At 39.5% G+C, this 21,552-nt stretch overlaps 1 protein-coding gene across 4 annotated transcripts in view; it reads left to right on the top strand.

The window, feature by feature from the left end:
- Positions 1-3,483: 3,483 nt before the first annotated feature.
- The window catches only part of PLCB2 (phospholipase C beta 2), a 41,932-nt gene continuing 23,863 nt past the window's right edge, over positions 3,484-21,552 (top strand). For 3 of the 4 annotated variants that reach the window (XM_012546220.3, XM_012546223.3, XM_012546213.3), the window contains exons 1-7: positions 4,098-4,778; positions 14,697-14,774; positions 16,237-16,305; positions 17,325-17,465; positions 18,074-18,153; positions 18,388-18,441; positions 18,574-18,649. In XM_012546220.3, coding sequence (XP_012401674.1) covers positions 4,695-4,778; positions 14,697-14,774; positions 16,237-16,305; positions 17,325-17,465; positions 18,074-18,153; positions 18,388-18,441; positions 18,574-18,649 — 582 coding nt within the window. In that variant the 5' untranslated portion in view covers positions 4,098-4,694. Of the gene's footprint in view, positions 3,578-4,097; positions 4,779-14,696; positions 14,775-16,236; positions 16,306-17,324; positions 17,466-18,073; positions 18,154-18,387; positions 18,442-18,573; positions 18,650-21,552 lie in introns of those variants that run through there. The other variant, XM_023500494.2, reaches the window with a different exon arrangement.

Here is a 21,552-nt window from a genome sequence, read left to right as displayed (position 1 = left end):
CAGAGAATATTGTACTTGTTATATTTTGCAGTCTGCCCCCAGAACATCTCTCTTAGAAGCCGTGTCTTTGGGGGCTGGAGACGCGGGAGATACTCCCGTGGATGTTGGTTCGGTGGGCAGAAAGCAAGATGTGGGAGGGAAGGAGGGAGCCGAGCCGAGTCACTGCCTAAAATACCCAGCAGGGGGCATTCTCAGCCTTTCAGTCGCCATCTGCGGGGGCTGTGATTGGCAAGCCAAGGCGGGGGTGACTGTGTCTTGGCCCCAACTCTAGAGCGGATCTGAGAGAGGGAGAGGGAGGGAGGGAGGGAGCTGCTCCTGGGAGGGCCTGTCACACACAGAGCATCAGTAGAACATGGAATTGCTACAAAGCTGGCACGACCCATCCCCTGGGGACCAGCCTAGCTGGGGTGGAAACTGGGGAATGGGGGTCCTGAGCCTACAGATTTGGGGGAATTCAAATGGTTTTGGCGTGAGGTTGGGGAGGGCTGGTATGTGTGGTGGGAATGACAGGCATTCTCCTCCTAAAGGGAATGATAGAATTAGAATAATAGATTTAGAGAAGAGTAGAATCTTAGCAGTTAATCCCCTTTGTTTCTTTCACAGGAGATGAAACTGAGGCTCAAAGAGAAATGACACAGCTGGAATGTGAACCCAGAGTAGAGAAGATTGTCAGCCCTGGAGTCAGAGGATCTGGATTCAAATCCTGCCCTGTCACTTATTAACTAAGTGAATCAGTTAACTTATCTGGGCATCCGTTTTCTCAGCTATAAATGAGGGGGTTAAGCTAGAAGGTTTCCAAGATCCCCTCCAGTTAGAGACCTAGGACCCTTGAATGATGATGAGTCCATAGCTGTGCATCATTCCATTACCTTAGAGCAAAGGGATTAAAAATGGGATAGAGACCCCCAGAGATCATAAAGGAGGGAAAGGGACCCACATGTGCCAAAATGTTTGTGGCAGCCCTTTTCATAGTGGCAAGGAACTGGAAATTGAGTGGATGCCCATCAGTTGGAGAATGGTTGGGTAAATTGTGTTATATGAATATTATGGAATATTATTGTTCTGTAAGAAACAATCAGCAGGAGGATTTCAGAAAGGCCTGGAGAGACTTATGTGAACTGATGCTGAATGAAGTGAGTAGAACCAAGAGAACTTTAGTGCACAGCAACAAGATTATAAGATGATCAGTTTTGATGGACGACTCTTCAACAATGAGATGGTTCAGGTCAGTTCCAACGGTCTTGTGATAGAGAGAGCCATCTGCACCCAGAGAAAGGACTGTGAGGACTGAATGTAGATCACAACATAGCATTTTCACTCTTTATAGTTGTTTGCTTGCATTTTGGGTTTTTTTTTCTCATTTTTTTCTTTTTGATCTGATTTTTCTTGTGTAGCATGATAATTATGGAAATATGTGTAGAAGAATTGCACATGTTTAATATATTTTGGATTATATATGTTAGGGGAAGGGAGTGAGGAGTTGGGTGGGGGGAAAATTTGGAACACAAAGTTTTGCAAAGATGAATGTTGAAAACTATGCATATATTTTGAAAATAAAAAACTTTAAAAAATAAAAAAATTAAATGGGAGAGAGAAACACTTGCTCTTCTAATCAGGTAGAGAAGGTCAATCAGTCGTCATTCAGTCAACAAGCATTTATTAAGCACCAACTATGTATTAGGCACTGTACTAAGCCCTGGGATACTGAGAAAAGCAAAACCAAACGGTGCCTAATTTTAAGTTTGCTTTCACAAACTAATGGGAAGAAATAACATGAAAATAACCAAGTATCAACAGCCTATATCCAAGAAAAATTCTCCAAGTTTAAAGTAGTCTGGATTGGAATCAGGAATTCCAGGTTCCAGTTTGGTTCTGCCACCAAAAAATTATGTTTGGGTTCCAATTTCCTCATTTATCAAATGAAGATGATGGACAATATCGGAAGGGGTTTGGTTTTGAAGTGAGAGGACCTGATTTTGAATCCCAGTTTTGTCCTTTATTCCCTATGTGGCCTTGGAAAATCACAATTTTCTTATTTATAAAAAGTTCCAGAAGACTTTTGGTCTTCCTTCTAGCTTTGTCTTTATTCTGTGACCAGAGATTTCTCTCCAAGAACATGACTTTTCCTAAATCCCTTGTTTCCTGAGTTTCTACCAAATCTTTGTGTCTTAAGGGGTCTAAAGCTGGGGAGTGTAAGTAGGGAACAGGTCCAGATTCTCAGACTGACCTTTGGCACCTTGGAGTCCAGGAACCATTGCTCTGATGCTTGGGGAAGTAGATGGGATTGTATTCCACTGTCTTCAGGGCTGGGTCTTCCAAGATAGCTTTCTTTTTTTTTTTTTTTTTTTTTCTTTTTTTCTTTTTTTTTTTTTGTGAGGCAATTGGGGTTAAGTGACTTGCCTAGGGTCACAGAGCCACTAAGTGTTAAGTGTCTGAGGTTGGATTTTGAACTCAAGGACTCCTGACTTCAGGGCCAATGCTCAGTCCACTGCATTGTCTAGCTGCCCCTCCAAGATAACTTTAAGAACAATCTCGAAGCAAAAGCATCTAAGCATAAAACTGAGAGTTGGGATTCCTAAGCCCATTTCTGGTGTTCATGAGCCACAGATAAATAAGTCTTTCTTCCCAGCTTCAATTTCCCAACTTGTTAAAAGAGATAAGAAATTTGGACTTTTAGATAGGTGGCAAAAGGGGAAATATTGCCTCATCCTTAGGACAGAGAGGAAGGTAGCATTTGGGCTCTCCTTTACAGAGGATGGGGATTTTCAGATGACTGTGTTTTGTTATTGGCAGGTGCAGAGGGCTTCAGGTGAAAGGGATTTCCCTTGCAAAGTTCATTCAAAAGGGTTAAGAGAGGAATCTGATCCATGGGAGTGAAGAGCTCCCTGGGGCCTGGGTTCACTGAAGGGTGTTTTGGAAGAGAGGGAGTGGCAAAGAGAGCAGATGAGGCAAAAGGCCAAAAAAAAAGTTAGAGGGTATAAGGGAGAATGGAATGAAGTGACAGGTAAGAGAAGAGAGCATGGGGAGGGGAGCTGGAGAATTTTTAGAATGAGTGATGATCTTCAGCTCCCAGTCTTCTGGCCTCTGGTTTGCTTTTATTACAGAATTATTTAATATAATAGCTGCCCTATTCTATGCACATTGTGATCTTTCCCATGGACAAAGACAGAAATAACTACCTACCTTCCTTGGCTGACTCATGCTGATTTCTTTGCTAGCACTGAGTGGCTCATGAAAATGGGAAATGATGGAAGGGTCCATATCTCTTGATTTTTGTTGTCTTATAGACTAGGGGATAAGGGGCCCCAAAGTAGGACTAGGGCAGCCAGACAGGCCCCTCATAGGGGAAGTAAGCTAGTGGGTGGCGCTCCTTGCTTCCCCTACTGAGCTGCTTTGGAGGAAGATAAGAGATGCTGGTTAGGCAAGAGGAAGTGGGTGAGGGCCTGTTCCCTGTTCTGTTCCATAGAAAAGGACACAACCACTGACCCCAGTCCTTCAGAGAGTTAATGTGAGAAGGGCAAGGGAGCCCACTCCTTTGGATGATCCTGGGGCAGTTGGGATTCCAGATCCCCAGGAGGTTGGTATGGGAGGGATGACTTAAGTCTGATTCTCATCCAGGGTCCTAGCAGGCAGATGAGAAAGAGGAGTTCTAGGAGTGTGCTTTTGTCGTTAAGTGACTGCAAAGTAACTTAACAGGAAGCTGGGGAGGGACAAAGGCTAGATCTACAGGGGCCAAGACAAGAACACTCTGAAGGAGGAGAGAGGGGTATGTGTTTGAGAAGGTAATGATTATCTGACTTACATCTGATTTTCATGGGGAGGAAGCATTGAGAAAAGGTGCTTAGTCACCTAGCAGCAAATTTTGCCTATTCAAAACACTTAGAGCCTCCACTTAATACCCTAAATCTGGTTGTCTCCAGCTGACTCTTCCCCTTCCCCGGTCCTGCTACAAGCCTTTTTGCCTTGCCTCCCTTATGTCCCAGCTCCTCCTACTCAGGTCTGGAATGGGAGAAATAGAGCTTTGGTTTAAAATCTATCCCTCCACTTACTGTCTGGTGTGACCTCGGGCAAACCACCTTAGCAGTTTAAACCTCAGTTCTGTCACCTGTAAAATAAAAAGGCTGGACAAGATGGCCTCTGGGTTCCTTCCAACTGGAAATACATGATCCCAGTGTCCCGTGGTATCTCCTGGAAGCCCTCTTGTGCTTTTAAGTGGCTGCCACCACTTTCTGCTCCTCCATCCTTCTTCCCTCTGCACTGAGCCTCTTTGGGGGATTCTCCCAGGCCAGAGAAGAAAAGCATCTGGAATCTGGCCTCCCTAATCTAACTCCGTTGCTGTAGGACAACAGAGAAATAGAAGAAGGAAGTCCTAAGGCAGGAAGTGCTGGGGGTGGGGGTGAGGGGATGAAGGAGAAAGAAATTATGGCCTCCCCATAAAGTCTTTCTAGGCCGGACGGTGTTCCTTATGCACCTTCTCAGTGGGCACAGGTGCTCGGGCAGCCACTGATTTGCAATGCAGATAGAGACCAGGCTGCTGCCCCTAAACTTCTTGGATCTTATAAGAGGGTGCTGACTTCCGGACTGGGCTACTTGGGGAGGAGAGCACCATGTGAGGCAGGTTTCACTCTGCTCTGTCTCCTACCACCCGCTGACCCTCGCTGCCCAACCTCTGGCCTCCCTGGTGCCCTGGCAGGATGTCTTTGCTCAGCCCAATCCTGCTGCCCCCTGAGGTGAAGAGCTATCTAACCCGAGGAGAGCGCTTCATCAAATGGGATGATGTAAGTGGGGAGCAGGGGGTGCCTGAGCCCTGGGGGGAAGCCAGAGCTGGGGCTTTTCCTCAGAGAGCTCCCAAGATCAGATCTGGGTGAGGTGGAGGGGGATCAGTGAGCCTGGCTTCTCCCACCGGGGGCTGGACATCGGGGCTTCATTCGAGGCAAAGTGTAGGGTGTGTCTGGGGGCATAGCTGTGCTTTCCCCTCATCTGCAGATTTGTCCGTTAGTGTCACTGAGGGGGGAGTGTAGCTGTATCCATAATGGGGCACCCTCTTCTCTGGGGTCATGAGTGGGTGTGGTTCAGAGAAAATCTTAATCAATCATCTAGTACTTTGTAAGTGGCTGATGAGTGCGAGGCACTGTGTTAGGGAAGGGGGGGTACAAGACAGATCCAATATTCCTGCTCACAAGGAGCTTATATTCTAATGGTATGGATGGGGGTGTTTATATCTAAATATGTATTTGACCGTTCTATGGCCGTTATTGGAAATAAAAGGTCAGTTTCTATTAGTGATCTCAAAATATTTATCCATCTGTCCCTTCCCATTGTCAACTAGAAAAGTAAGGATTCTTCTTGGGGGTTGAATCAGGGTAAGGGAGAGCAGAGAGAAGCACAGGGAAGGGAATAAGCATTTACGTAGTGTCTATTGTGTTCCAGGCCCTGTGCTAGGAACCTCACAACAATCAGGGGAGGTAGGGGCTATTATATAACCCCCATTTTATAGTTTGGGGAAACTGAGGCAGAGAGAAATTAAGTGACTTGCCCAAATGTCGGGGAACTCAGGTCTTCCTGAGTCCATTTCCAGGGCTCCATCCACTGAATTATCTACAGAAGTATCTCGCTATGATTTCTTCCTTCCCTAACCCTCTGAAACTTTTTTTTCCCTTGGGCCACTAAAAAGAAAATCAGGAACTGTCCTCTGAGGAAGCAGTGGGAGGAAGAAAAGATTAAGGGTGACTGCATGGTCTGGAGAGATGAAAAGGCGTGGAAAAATCAGACAAGAACTAGGGTGCCAGGGTGGACCCAGGAAATCCTTTTCCTAAGGGAGATTCTTCCTGACTCTGGAAATTAAAACTATGCAGCAAATTTCCTGTGCTTCCAGAGTCCTGGGAAGAGGAGTGAAGGCTCAGTTAGGGTGGCTTTCCTGGACCTTGGGATGTAGACCAGTTGCTCATGGGAAAAGGTTTTCTTAAAAAAAGAAAAAAGAAAGAAAGAAAGAAAAAGAAAAGGTTTTCTTCCTGGTGATGGGACTTAGATAGTAGAAGCTCACAGGATCAAAGTAGCCAGAAGGGACCTTAGCGGTGCCTTCTTTTACATAGCATATATCATTTGAAAACTGAGGCCCAAAGAGGTTGGGAACTGCCAAAGTTCTTTTTATTTCACCAAGTTCTCCCCTGTCAACAGGATTACTAATCTATCAGACAAGAAGTCTGCCCTACTCTTCAACGAGCATCACTTTGAATGATCGTGAATCTTAAAGGCAGCTAGTGACCTATTGCATGGAGCACTGGCCCTGTAGTCAGGAGTGCAAATCTGACCTCAGTCCCTTGATGTACTAGGTGACCATGAGCAAGTTACTTAATTCTGACTGCCTTAAAAAAATTAAAGAAAGTGAATCTGGTCCACCTTAGCCCACCTTAGATGTATGTGAATAAGAAAGGAGATAGGTGGGTTTTTTTGTTTTGTTTTGTTTTGTTTTTGGATGGGGGTGGAAGGGATGGGGGGTTTCTGAGAAGGGTAGATGGATAGGAAGGGGAAGTATTGAGTAGGAGGAGGTAGCAGACGTTTCCAGGAATCAGGCAAAAGAAGAGAACCAGGTCCAAAGTGAAAGATGAAGTAGTCTCTTAGTACTTCTGGGAAAGTGTATAACCAATCAAGTCGAGGTCAAGTTTTAGTAACAAAGGACTTCTGAATTCCTTGCCAATACCTCTGTGACTCCTCCCTTACCTCCACCCTCATCCCTTCCCCTCTAGAGGATAAAGCAGGTTCCTGACCTGTGAATTCAGTAGAGTACTTCCTTTATTCAGGCACTATATTAGTGGACAAGTATAGAATAAGGTTTTGTTGGTAGAGTGGGAAGAACTTTAGATTTTCAGGCAAAGAATATGGTTTCACATCCTAGCTCTGCCTTTACTACAGTGATCCCTTCTACACTGTGGGGGTTAGGAAACGGAACCCCCTCAATCTGGAAAATCTGGATAAAATTTTTTGGCCTTCCCTTTGTACCTGAGAAGAAATCTGATTTTTTTCCTTTTTCTTTTATGGGGTGGTGACAGTACCTTATTGTAAAATTTGGATTAAGCATTTGGTCAAAGATTCTGCTTCACCCACTGGACTTTGACTGTCATCTGTGCCTTCTGCAAAACTTCTCCCAAAATTCCCATTTAATTTTGAGATGTGGAAGCAATAACTATACTTGTAGGTCTTGGGCAAGTCATTTAGCTTTTTCCTGACCTCAATTTCCTTATCCATAAATGAGGTGGTTGGGATAAGATGTCTTTTGAGCTCTAAATCTGAGATCATATGATTCCCTCAAGCAGTTTACAATATAGCTGGTAAGAGAGGACATTCATAAAAAGATAACTAAAAGATATGAAGTATATTAAGTGGCAAATGAGTGGCATAGATAATAACAATAACAACTAGCATTTGCATGATACTTTAAGATTTGCAAAGCACTTTACAAATATTATCTCATTTTATTTTCATGCAAATAATAATGATTTGTTTCCTCTCTGCCCGTGCTTATTCCCTTAATTTCTTTTTCTTGTCTTATTGCTATAGATGTTCAGAATTTTAATAAAAAATAATGATGGCATTTATGCCAGATCATTTTGGAAAAGTTTCTATTATTTTTCCATTACAGGTAAAGCTATTTTTAAAAAGTTTTTCATGTTTTTTTTAAAAACAATATTGAGGAAAGGTTTATTTATTCCTATAGTTTCTTATGTTTTTAAGAAAACTACCTGTTATATTTTATCAAAAGCTTTTCCACATTTAATTGTTTTTGTTATTAATATGGTTTATTATATCTGTTGTTTTCTTAAGGTTGAACTAGCTCTGAGCTCCAACATAGTCATAGTGAATTATCTTATGAAAAGATCATTCATTGATTGTAGCCTTTCTGTTAATAATTTTTACATTTACATCAATATTCATTAGAGATATTGGTCTATATGATTTTCATTCTCTGTTTTAATTCTCCTAGATTATGTATTAGGTATTAGGACCACATTGTTTCTTTTTTTTTATTTATTTAATAGCCTTTTATTTACAGGATATATGCATGGGTAACTTTACAGCATTAACAATTGCCAAACCTCTTGTTCCAATTTTTCACTTCTTACTCCCCACCCCCTCCCCCAGATGGCAGGTTGACCAGTAGATGTTAAATATATTAAAATATAAATTAGATACACAATAAGTATACATGCAAACTGTTATTTTGCTGTACAAAAAGAATCAGACTCTGAAATATTATACAATTAGCTTGTGAAGGAAATCAAAAATGCAGGTGGGCAAAAATATAGGGATTGGGAATTCAATGTAATGGTTTTTAGTCATCTCCCAGGACCACATTGTTTTATAGAAAGTTTGGAAGAATATATTTTTCCTATTTTCAAAATAATTTATGTAGTGGTGGGGTTAGCTGTTTTTGGATTAATTGATAGAATTTATTTGTAAATCCATCTGAGCTTGAGGTTTTTTTTGTGGCATTTATAATTTGTTCATTTACTTTTTTAAGATTAGATTATTTTATATTAGGTGGTACAGTGAATTGAACACTCAGTTTGGATTGAGGAAGACTCATTTCATGAGTTCAAGTCCAGTCTCAGCCTCAGACATTTACTATTTGTGAGATTCTGAGCAAGTCACTTAATTTTCTTCGCTTCAGTTTCCTCATCTTTAAAATGAACTAGATAAGGAAATGGCAAACCATTCCAGTATCTATGCCAAGGAAACCCCAAATGGAGTCACCAAGAGTCAAATACAATTGAATAACAACAAAAATAAAAATTTCTTATTCTGTTCATCTGTATTTTATATTTTTTGTGAATATTTATTTGTTTTGTATATGTTAGCATTTTTGTCTTGGGATATCCTGGCTCAAGATCATTTGTCCTTCAATCTCAGGTTTACTTTCAGCTAATCAGGAAGCTTCCTGAATGCTGCTGGACATTTGTTGCTAGATATACATTATTAATTACTTACCCAATTAGGTTTTCCTTCCTTCTGCCCCTTTCCTCCAAAATAGTTTTATGTAGGAAATAAAATAAATTTAAGTATCACTGAGTCTCAGGATTGGAAGAGACATTGTAGGCCTCTGTAACATATACCTGAACAGGAATCCCCTTTGCAATGTCCCCAACAAGTGACCATCCAGACTTTTAGTGAAGAAAATTCACTCTCATCCAAGCAAGTTCACTTTTGGATATTCCACTTATGTACAGCTAAAATTGTTTGGAAGTTTTCCCTTGCATGCACAAGATCCATCAAAGTTAAAATCTGTATTCTTGTCACTTTGTTCAAAGTACAAGATGCAATCAATTTTCTACCTCACCTTGAAAATAGGTACAGTACTCGAAGTCAAGAAGTATTTATTAAATGGCTACCTTGAATTAAGCTCTGGGGATACAAAGAAAGGTAAAAGCTCTCTTAGAGAGCTCTTTGCTCTGAAGGAATGGCAAACAACGGTGTACCAACAAGATATAGATAGGGCAAATTGAAGAATTGTTATCAGAAAGGGCTGCTTGTAGAAAGTAAAAGAAGCGAGGGAACCTGGGAGCAGAAATGAGGAAGGAGTGCATCCCAGGTATGGGAGACAGTTGGTGATAATTCCCTGAATGAGGAAATGGAGCATCATTTGTGGGAGGGATAGCAAAAAAGGCCAGTTACATGGGATCACAGAGTGTGTAGAAAGGAGTGAAATGTAAGAAAACTCTAAAGGTAGTAAGACAAATTAAAGATCCCCAGAGAGTTTCTGGGTAATTAACAATCAATTTGTTCATTAGGTTAGCTGGCAATCAATAAACTGATGGTCAGTGGTTTCTGTTGGTAACCAAAGATCCCCAGTGGAGACTTGTAAAACCTTAAATAATTTTCTGAAAAGGAATGCCCCTGACAAGTGAAAATCAACCCTAATTATTGAACATTTAATGAATAGGTAGGTTTTAGCTTCCCCAGTTAATTATATAGTTTGATCATGAGATTCATCAGCCTCCAGAAATCTGGATCTGGGAATCCATCTTCATCTGAACCTCTCTGGTTAGTTTTCTTCTTCATGAGTTGGTTCACCTTAAATATTAACAAAGAGATAAAAAGGACAGGGACTCATTTCCTTGGGGAAAGAACTTGCCCAGATTGGATTTGGTTTATATTCTACAGAAGCTAGGTCTCCTAGCTGGGTGGTCTTCTAAAAGTGAAGACCATGTTCCTTGAGGGCTAGAAATAGCCTCATCAATCAATTATATCATTTACAAGAGGTCAGATTATGAGATTATAAACACCAAATAGAAAATTTTACATTTGATCCTGGAGGTAATAGGAAGGTACTAGAGTTTTTTAGATAAGAGGATGATAATGGTCTTTCAAAGGGTGCTAGAAAAATTCAGAAGAAGGAAAGTTCTTTCCAAGCTGAAATGATCCAAGAATGCTTCAGGAAGGATGTGGGGCTGCAACTGAACTTGAAGAAGGAATACAGCTTAGAAAATTACAGGATGGTATATAACATATTGAATGCTGGACTTGAAGTCAGGAAAACTTCAGGTTAAATTCTACCTTCAGTGCTTACCAGCTATTGTTGTGATTGTATTTTCATCTTTTCTTTTTCTTTCTTTCTTTCTTTCTTTCTTTCTTTCTTTCTTTCTTTCTTTCTTTCTTTCTTTCTTTCTTTCTTTCTTTCTTTCTTTCTTTCTTTCTCTCTTTCTTCCTTCCTTCCTTCCTTTCTTTCTCTTTCTTCCTTTCTTTCTTTCTGTTTTCCCTTCTTTCTGTCTCCCTGTCTTCCTGTCTTCCTTTCTTCCTTCCTTTTATTTCCTTCTTCCTTCCTTCTTTCCTTTTATTTCCTTCTTTATTTCTTCCTTTCTTTTTAGTAGCAGTACTTTCTTTTTATTTTATCTTTTCTTTCTTTTCAGGGAAAACATGCATTTTACAGTATCTGTAAACATAACAATATATTTACACTGATTTTTGAACTCTGTACATTTTATAATGTTGGAATTACTTATCAAACCCAATGCAATATGCAACAGCAAAAGAGAAAAATACATTAGATTAGGACATTTTATGACTAATAGCAGCTGTTTTTGAAAGATAATTTTATTAAATTAATCCATTGCACTTGGTCGTTTTATTGCTATAGCAAAAATGGCCATTTTATTACTTTAACACCTTTCATTTCTGAGCTTAACTGGTTGCCTTATTCTGCTCATGCATTGTAAGTTTTCATGTGGACAAAAAAAAAGATAATTTAGAACACATTTTGTTGTACTATGATCACAGTGAGAAAATAGAAAATAAATTTCTATGACATCAAGTCTACTTTTCCATTTTCACCATTAGAGAAATATTAATACTTCTAAAGAAAAAAATTCTAGGACATAAAAATATTTTTTTAATTGAGAGCATTCATTTTTGATGTCTTTGAAAAGAGATATGAATACTGAATCAATTCATTATATGTCAGAAACTGTGGCATACCTATATATGCAGTATGTTCTCAGATATTTCAGCATTTTAATGACCACAAGGATATCACACAGTTGACCCAAAGCTTTGTGCTTATGTGCACATTTGAAAAGAAAATTTAATCAATGCATGAAAATTGCACCCCTTTCAGAATGTAAATTCCACATCCCTACATATTGTATTTCTACATATAATAATATAGTGATGATATAACTCTCATGAACAGAAATTTCTAGTGACATCTGGTTATATGCCAAAACTTTACTGGTTTTGCTACACTGAAGAAACATTTTTATTCTCTAAATAGAAACAGATAAATGGAGACTATTTAATACAATTGCTTTTCTTTTCCTTATTGAAGAAGGAAGTTAGGGGTAGGGAAACTAATGGATACCAGGGACTTCCATATATATATATATATATATATATATATATATATATATATATATATATATTTTGTTGTTGTTGCAAATTTCATATTTTAAAAAAGTTTGCTGTTCTGAAGTGTTATAATTAACATATGTATTAATGATATAAGATTCCCTCCTCCTTCCCCTGCTCCCTTTTTTGGGTGGAAAACAATGAAGAAAACCAAGGAAAGAATATTAATTTCTCAACTTCTTCCCAAACAGGAAAAGGAAACATTTCCTTAAACATACTTTCTAATGAAAATGATTCCTAGATCATAGAAAGCTTCAATTTTTTCCCTTTATATTGTTATGATTGTTACTCAGTCTTTTTTTTTTCTTTTTTTAAGAGGACCTATATAATTATGGGTGATGTCTTGACTTTCAAATTGATTGGATTTAAGTGAGGCAAAGTTACACAAAGATATCAATCTCATTTTCTTTTCCTGAGTCCATTGGGAAAACAAGATTCAAGAAGATTGGTGATTGCTTAGGATGCGATGCATGATCTTGGCATAGATGTCTGGCCAAGCTCCATAGTGTCTACTACCTATGACCAGAAAAATCACTTCACCTAGCTAGGGCATCACTTCATTATCTGCAAAATGGGCATAGTAATAACTGTAATTCCTACCTTATGAAGCTGGGGAAAAAAAAAGTTGTTTTTTTTTCAAATTTGGAAGCATTCTATATATGCATATATATCATCAATATTCTATATATGTAGCATAATAATGATAACAGCAGCTAACATTTATATAATGCTTTCTATTATAGTAGATACTGTGCTAAGTGCTTTACAGTTATTATCTCATTTCAACCTTACAACAATCCTGGAAGGTGGGTGAGATTATTACATTCATTTTACAGATGAGGACACTGAAACATATGTGTATTTATATTTGCATATATGTGTGTATATACATATGTATCTGTGTATTCTATAAGAATAATATAAACAAAGATATAGAGAAAAACAAGGACAAAACTAAAGGGGATTGTGAGTATCAAGTAATGGGGTTTGAACTTTTTTCTAGTAGTCTTCAAACTTTTTGGATAACATATCCCTATCAGTTAAAAAAAATTCATATTTATATACAATATATAAATTGTATATAAATGTTATATATTATTCATAGATAATATATAACATTGTATATAATGCTACATATTATTTATATATAATAAATAACATTTTATATAATTTATATTATATATAATGTTATGTATATATTTACCTATTTCTAAATTATATATATTTACAGCATTGCAAAATGGATAGAGAGCTGTCTCTGGAACTAGGGAGATCCTGATTTGACTGTCAGACATACACTAGCTGTGTGATCCTGGCCAATTTCCCTCTCTGTGTCCCAGGAAGCACTCTAGCACCATAAGCCACAAAAGAGTTTCAAATATGCTTTGGTAGAAGGAGGTTTCTCATTCTCTATTTCCCAAATGATGAAACACCTACCACTGATACAGATTTGCAATTAGATCAATGAAATTTCAGGTCTGATTCCCATCTCTCTTTTTAATTGTGTTCTATAGTACTAATAATCATGTACATTATAAAACTTCCACAAAAATAGGAATTAAAAAGAATGAGAAGATGAAATCATATTTGATTATAGAATCAATAAGGACCTACTGGAGTTTCTCAAGTAGGAGAGTGACTTGGCCAGACCCAAGATTTGGGAATATCTTCCTTGTGGAGGATAGACCAAAGCTGGAGGGAAGATGGGAGGCATGGGGACCAAGTAGGAAGTTATTGTAATAGATTTGGTGACTGATGGGTTATGGGGGAGTAGTGAATGAGGAGTCAAAAATGACAGTGAGGGATTACTAATCTAGGAGATTAGAAATTCCTGGATCAAAATAAGGAAGTTCAGTAGAGGGATATATATGTTTTGGGGAAAATAGTAAATGTGATATTTACAATGCAGTTTACAATTTCTTCATAGCTATTTATTCTTTACAACTCATTGTTTTCTGCCAAAAAAGGATTGGGGGGGGGGGAAGGCTCTTACTCATTAATTACTCCTCTGGAGTGCACAGCCCATTATTTAGGGGCACTTACCACAGACAAGAATTGATTTGGGAGCAGGGTTTGGAGATCCTGAGCGCTGGGGAGGAAAAAAGGAATTCTGCTTGTGCAGCTGCTGTGGATACCTGGGTAAGGCTTAAGGGCAAAAGTATCTGACAGAAAGAGGTTATCTGCAGTGTGAAGGGTTGCAGAGAGACTAAGACAGATGAGGATCTTTTGAGAAAGGGCCAGGAGATATGGCAATTAAGAAAGCACTAGTAACTTTGGAGAGAACAGTCTCAGGTGAAGGATGAGGTCCAAAGTCAGACTCCAGGGGGATTGGAAGTGAGTTAGAAGACAAAAATTAAAAGCCTAAAGCTAGACAGCTTTCTTAATGAGTTTTGCTAAGAAAAAGAAGAGAGAGATATAGTATTATAGCTAAAGGGAATGGTGAGATCAAATGAGGTTTTTTTAAGGATGAGAGAGATAGAGGAGTGTTTATGGGCAGCAAGGAAAGTACCAGTAGAGAGGCAGATTAGATAAGAAGAGGAAATCTCTCATCTGAAGAGAGAAAGTAGGGTTGCTTCTGTTAAAAAAAAAGATGGGATGGGATCAAGGATGCATGGAGAGAGGTTTACCTCGGTAAGGTAAGGACTCCTCTTTTTAAAAGAGATCTGGAGCTCAGAATAAATCAAGTTTAATTCAACTTGGCTTAAGGAAGAGGGAAGGGGAGAGGAATAAAATGGGGATGGGGAGGATGGGGAAGAAGATGGGTGCTGGACCACAGAACTGAGCTCCTTTCTCTACAGGAGACTTCTGTGGCATCTCCAGTCATCCTCCGAGTGGATCCCAATGGCTATTACTTGTACTGGACATATCAAAGCAAGGTGAGGGCAGCTCTGAACCCATTTCCATCTGTCTTTTATCTGTCTTTTACTTATTCTACCAGAAAAGAGAGAAGATGGTTCCCGAAATTGTTTTAAAAAAGCATGTATAGGAAAAAAGTCCCAGAGGGAACCAAACTGCAGAAGGTGGAGCTCTCATGACTTCCCGTTGGAACAGGAGGAACAGGAGTGCCCCAGCCTCTGCCTCTGGGTAGACAGAGCTGGATTCTAGGCCCAAAGTCAATACCCCGATGATCAGCTCTGCTTCCCTCTGAACATGGAGTTAGGGTTTTACTTCCTCTCAAAGAACAGCTGGAAAATTACACACTCTCCCAGCCCTAACCATACAATTATTCTATAAATACACACACATACCCCATACCTCTCATATACACCAACACATACCACCCACTACCTACACGCAAACATACCCCCATATACACATACACCCCACCCCCACACAATACACATATACATATACCCCCATATACATATACACACATATATCATGTACACATACACACACCCCTCCACACACCCACACCCACATATACATGCACTACAAACTATACACATACACCACACACACCATATCCCCCCTGCACACACATACCCCTCACACACATATACCCCTTACACAATTCACATACCCACATCCTCCTTACATATATCCCATACACACACACACACACACACAGACACACACACACAGAGACACACACACACATAGACACACGGACACACACACACAGAGACACATACACACACACACCCTGAGGTGTCACACCTCTTCTATTTAGTTGCTGCTACTGCCTGGACCCCAGGATCCTTGGGGAGGAAAGGCCTGGGTTTTTGGTGATCTGATAAACAAAATGTTGGGAAAATCTAAAATCGACAAAGGGAAGATTTGAGCCAGCTCCACCAAAATGATTAAAAGGAGGAAAAGAGAAGCTAGTATGGAGTTCAGAGATCCAAGGGGAGGCTCTCCTTCCTTAGGTCTCTACATGAATCAAACAGTAAGATGTCAGAGTTGGGAGGAGGCAATAAAAATTATTTAGAGTAGGAGCCCTTCATTTTACAAAAGAACAAGCTGAGATCACCACTATTTAGTGACTGAGCTTGGGTCAGATCTCAGGATCTTCTCAGTCCTGAGCCAGAGTTCTGTTCTTTACTCAGTTCTAAAGGAAAAAAAGAGTGGAGTAAGATAGGATTAATCAAATGGCAATTAAAAAGGGGAAAAAGGAAGAAAAGGAGGGCTAATCCATGGTCTACTCTAACTATATCATCTTTTTCTAGGAAAAAAAAAAAGAGGTTTGAACATCTATAGTCAAGCATGCTTTATCTGGAAGATGAATTAGAAAGACCATTTTTAGGGCCTTAGTTTATGGCTGCCCCACTCTCCCATCTTTAACTCCATCTCATTTATTTTTATCTCTATCTTACTCTCAAACCCTAATTATCCCAGGAGATGGAGTTCCTGGACATCACCAGTATTCGGGATACTCGTTTTGGGAAGTTTGCTAAGATGCCCAAGGTAAATAGGGCTGTGTGGGTCTTGCTGGGGTAGGAGAGAAGGAAGGGAAGGGCACAAAGTTAAGGTACAGAGAAGAAATGGACTCAGCATATTTCAAGGGTAGATGGGGAACATACCCTGGGGCAGGCTGGGGCTGGGATATATGAATTCTGATCAAGAAGGGAATTTTCCCTAGGTAGCAAGAGCTAGAGCCAGATGCTAAAAGGATATACTCTCTGCTGCTTCTACTGTTCTTGGGTCTTTGGCCTTTCCTCAAGCCATTGGGCAGATGCTGTCCTCTCTTCCTTTCACAAAAAGAAAGAAAAGGAAAGGAAAAACATAGAACTGGGAGAGCAAAGTCAGGGAAGGAAAAGAGATGACTAGAATTTTGTTCATTTCTGCAAACCATCCTGCCCCCAAAGTTCCCCAGACTTGACCAGAATCTCCTGGTTACTGCCTACATGAGGTTTTACTTATATTTATAGGAAGCCTTTGTTGGACAGGTAAAGTCAAGTGGGGAAATTAGGAGAAGGAGAAGCAGCAGTGAGCTTGCTCCCTGGGGAAGGGGAAGCAGGACTCACAAAAGTAGCTTGAAAACCCTGTGTAAGCCTCAGTTCTCCCTTAAATCCTTCTTTTTGATAAGGAGAGGATAGGAAGGAGGGAGCAAGAAGAAGGTTCTCAGGAAGGGTTGGAGGGGTGTCTTGTTTGGTACTTCCACCTTCCCTCCTCCTTGTGACCACTACCTCCCTCAATCTGCCCTCCCTTTTTTTTTTTTTTTTTAGCTCTTTTCCCCATTCTTATTCCTTTACCTTTCTATTTCTGCTGTACACCCTCTCTCCTTCTCTATTCTAATCTCCCTCTTCTCCTAGCCCCTCCCTTGAAATGGGCATGATGTTTCCTGTAAATGAAAATCTAGAGAGAGGGGGAGCCAGGAGAATAGCACGATGTTAGGGGTGGGGTGGGGGATAATTTCCTAGCTTGTCCCCTCCTTTGCTATTGCTCCTACCTTTCAAACCCTCTCCTGAATGGGGCTATTGCAGACCCAGAAGCTTCGGGAGGTATTCAACTTGGACTTCCCTGACAACACCTTCTTGCTGAAGACGCTGACTGTTGTGTCTGGCCCAGATATGGTAGACCTGACCTTCCATAACTTTGTCTCCTACAAAGAGAATGTCAGTAAGGTGTGTGGGGGGGGTAGGGGAGGATTGGGAGGATAATAATTTGAATATATTTTGAAAAATAACTTGAAAAATTAAATAATGTAAAATAATTTAAAATTATTTCTTTTAAAAAAACAATTTTATTTTTCAATTGTCTTTTATTTATTTATTTATTTTTGGGTGAAGCAATTGGGGTTAAATGACTTGTCCAAGGTCACATAGCTAGTAAGTGTTAAGTGTCTGAGGCTGTATTTGAATTCAGGTTTCCCTTTGGTGCTCTATTCACTTTAGACATCTAGCTTCTAGCTTCCCCATGAGAGGAGAGTTCAAGAAGTGGTGAAGAGGGGTAGCTAGGTAGAGCCATGGACAAAGCTTCAGTCCTCCAATCAAGAAGACCTGAGTTCAAATCCAGCTTCAGACACTTACCAGTTGTGTGACCCTGGGCAAGTCACTTAATTCTCATTGCCTCAAAAAAATTAATGAGGAAATATCTGAGGATATAGTATAAAAGCTCAAAGGAGATGAGGGGAGCCTGTCATCCAGTATAAAGGAAAGGGCAGAGGAAGAAGCATCCTGTTGGGATTAATATGGATCCTGGACCCTGCTTTCTCATCTCTTTCATTTCACAGGATTGGGCTGAAGATGTTCTGGCCTTGGCTAAAAACCCATTAACAGCCAATGCCCCCCGGAGCAAGTTCCTGAATAAGATGTAAGTGATTCTCTTTCCTTTCCCCACTGTCAACAATCACTCCCTACCAAGTTTTTACAGCTAAATTTCTATGGGGAGAGAGAGGCGAGGGGGGAGGGGAGGAAGGGAGGGAGGGAGAGAGAGAGAGAGAGAGAGAGAGAGAGAGAGAGAGAGAGAGAGAGTGAGTGTTGGGATAGGGAGAAGAGCAAGGAGGGTTGAAGAACCTGGACCTCACTGATTGATCTCTCTCTCCAGCCTAGTAAAGCTCAAGATGCAGCTCAATCCAGAAGGAAAGATCCCTGTAAAGAAGTGAGTGCAAGAAATTGCCATCATTCTCTTCGTCTGGTACTTCCACCCTCCCTCTCTCCTTTCTTTTCATCACTTTCCTCCTCTTGACTCCTTCTTTAATTTGTACCATTCCCCTACCTCTTCTCCCTTCAGTTTTTTCCAGATGTTTCCTGCTGACCGGAAACGAGTAGAGGCTGCTCTCAGTGCCTGTCACCTTCCCAAGGGCAAAGTGAGTATGAACTTCTCTCTCCATATAATTTTCTCTTACTCTACTCCCATCCTCATCACTTTTTGTCTTTACCCCAGACTGGCAGCATTATAAGTGGTCTCCTCAAATTGAAAAACCTGTGGAGGAACATTGAAGCCAGCTTTCTTTTGAAAATTTACTAGGAAAATCCTTATCTTTCTCTACTAATTCTCAGTTCTCATTTCTTATAAATAATAATAATAATGATTCTTTTAAAAGATATTACTATGGGCGGCTAGGTGGCGCAGTGGATAGAGCACCAGTCCTGCAATTAGGAAGATCTGAGTTCAAATCTGACCTCAGACACTTAACACTTTCTAGCTGTATGACCCTGGGCAAGTCACTTAACCCCAATTGCCTCAGCAAAAAAAAATAAATAAATAAAATAAAAAGATATTACTAGACTTACATGAACTGATATTAAGTGGAGTAGAAGCAAGAGAAGATTGTACACAGCAACAAGAAGATTATGTGATGATCAGTTGTGATGGAGGTGATTCAGCCCAATTCCAATAGACTTGTGATGGAGAGAGCCATCTTCATTCAGAAGCAGGATTATTGGGACTAAATGTGGATCACAACATAGTTTTTTCACCTTTTTGTTGTTGTATTTTTTTTGCTTTTTTCCCCTTTTCTAATTTTTTCCCTTTTTGATTTGATTTTTCTTGTGCACATACTAAGTGTGGAAATATGTATAGAAGAATTATACATGTTTAACATATACTGGATTACTTGCTGTCTAGGGAAGGAGTGGGGGAAAGGGAGGGAGAAAAACTTGGAACATAAAGTTTTGCAAGGGTGAATGTTGAAATCTATCTTTGCATATATTTTGAAAATAAAAAGCTATTATTATTATTATTATTATTTGCCTTTTTTTTGACTGAGGCAATTGGGGTTAAGTGACTTGTCCAGGGTCACACAGCTAGGAAGTGTTAAGTGGCTGAGATCAAATTTGAACTCAGGTCCTCCTGACCTCAGGGCTGGTGCTTTATCCACTGTGCCACCTAGTAGCCCCTAAAAAGCTATTATTTAAAAAAAAAAAGAATGCTATAAAATTTGCAATGCACTTTCTTCCCCCAATAATATTTTATTATTTCAAATACATACAAAGATAGTTTTCAACAGTCATCTTTTCAAAACCTTGTGTTTCATATTTTTTCCTTCCTCCACCCTCAAGGCAGCAAGCAATCCAATATAGGTTAAACATGTGCAGTTCTTCTGAACATGCATTGTACTTTCCATATGTTATCTTATTTGATCCTCACAACAATCCTTTGAGGGAATGTTCTATTATTATCCCCATTTGTAGATGAAGAAACTGAGGCTGAAAGTATGCAGGGCTTCCTGACTTCAATTCAATACTCTATTCCCTTTTATATAAAGATGCTGATCTTATTATCATTAGGAAACATGCTTTCAAATAGTGCAGCTGGTAGAGAAGGATCTAGGAATCTAAGGATCAAAGTTCAGTGTCAGTTCTTACTTATATGTGTAATAAGAGGAGTTGGTCCAGATTAGTAATGTCAGACTCAAAGAGAAACAGGATAGGGGAGGGCACTAAGCCACACATATTAATCAACACACCTTAACAACAGGAATTACATCTTACTGTGATTCAAACCACACAGGGGAGTTTTGTGAGTCCCATTAGACACTCTGTTTGACAGCTCTGGTCTAGATCAACGTGTGGTCCAGAGCTTCTGGGGATCCTCAAGATATTTTCAAGGAGTTTACAAAGTCAAATTATTTTCATGATACATGCCCATGTACATTAATTTTTAAAAAGACACATTTCTTTATGAATCATGTTGGGAGAGAAAAATCAGACAACGGAAAAAACGCAAAAGGAAAAAAAAACAAAAGAAAAAAGAAAAAATGTGAACATAGCATATGTTGATTTATATTCATTTAATAGTAAAATATTTTAAAACTGCTGATAGCTCAGTGGATAGAGCACTGGGCTGGGAATCAGGAAGCCTTGAATTCAAATACAATCAAAGACAATTCCTTGCTCTGTGATTCTGGACAAGTCACTTAATTTCTACTTGCTTCAATTCCCCAGGGAAGGAAATGTCTCAATAAGGGAATTCTATTCACTAATTCAGATCTGCAACTATTCTACAATGTCCATTTTTTTTGTATTTGGATCCCCAGAGTCTGGCACATAGTAGGTATTATTTAATAAATGCTTATTGATTGAATGATTTTAGGGACAACTAGCTGAGAAGGCTCATGATAAGATTAAGTGACTTCATCATTGCTAGTATATCACAAGCAGGATTTGAACAGTGGCTCTTTATTCTATCATGCTGCTTCTCAAGATTCCAAAATCCTACAATTCTATGTAGCACTGTGTTGGGAGCCTGTTAGTATTCTCTTCATGTTAAGAACTACAGGGGAATCTCACTATTCCCCCAACATTGAAGAAATCCTTAATGGAGGAAGTTCTGAGGCATTATGCAGTATCAGAAAACCTGGGTTCTTGCTTTTATTCTGACTCTAATCAGCTATATAATTGGGTAAAGAGAATCAGGGGAAAGAGAATTGATTTTGGAGTTGTGTTAAACGTTTAATAACCAGCTATCCTGGAAAAAAGGTACACAAGACAAACTTTTTTTAGATTTTAATAGTATTTTTCTAAATGCATGCAAAGATAGTTTTCAACATTCACCTTTGCAAAACCTTGTGTTCCAAATTTTTCTCTTTCCTCCCTCTTCTTCTTTCTTCCCTCCCCAATATAGAAAGCAATCCAATATTGGTTAAACCCATGCAATTCTTCTAAATGTATTTCCATATTTGATACATGTCAAACTTTTGAGTCTATTCCACATTATTAATGCTTCTTCTATCATTTTCTTAAACTAGGCAATCAATAAAGTAATGGA

Source organism: Sarcophilus harrisii, chromosome 2 (assembly GCF_902635505.1).
Source record: "Sarcophilus harrisii chromosome 2, mSarHar1.11, whole genome shotgun sequence".
Lineage (NCBI taxonomy): Eukaryota > Metazoa > Chordata > Mammalia > Dasyuromorphia > Dasyuridae > Sarcophilus > Sarcophilus harrisii.
Note: the sequence above shows the minus strand (reverse complement) of the source record. Positions and strands in the feature narration are given on the sequence as shown.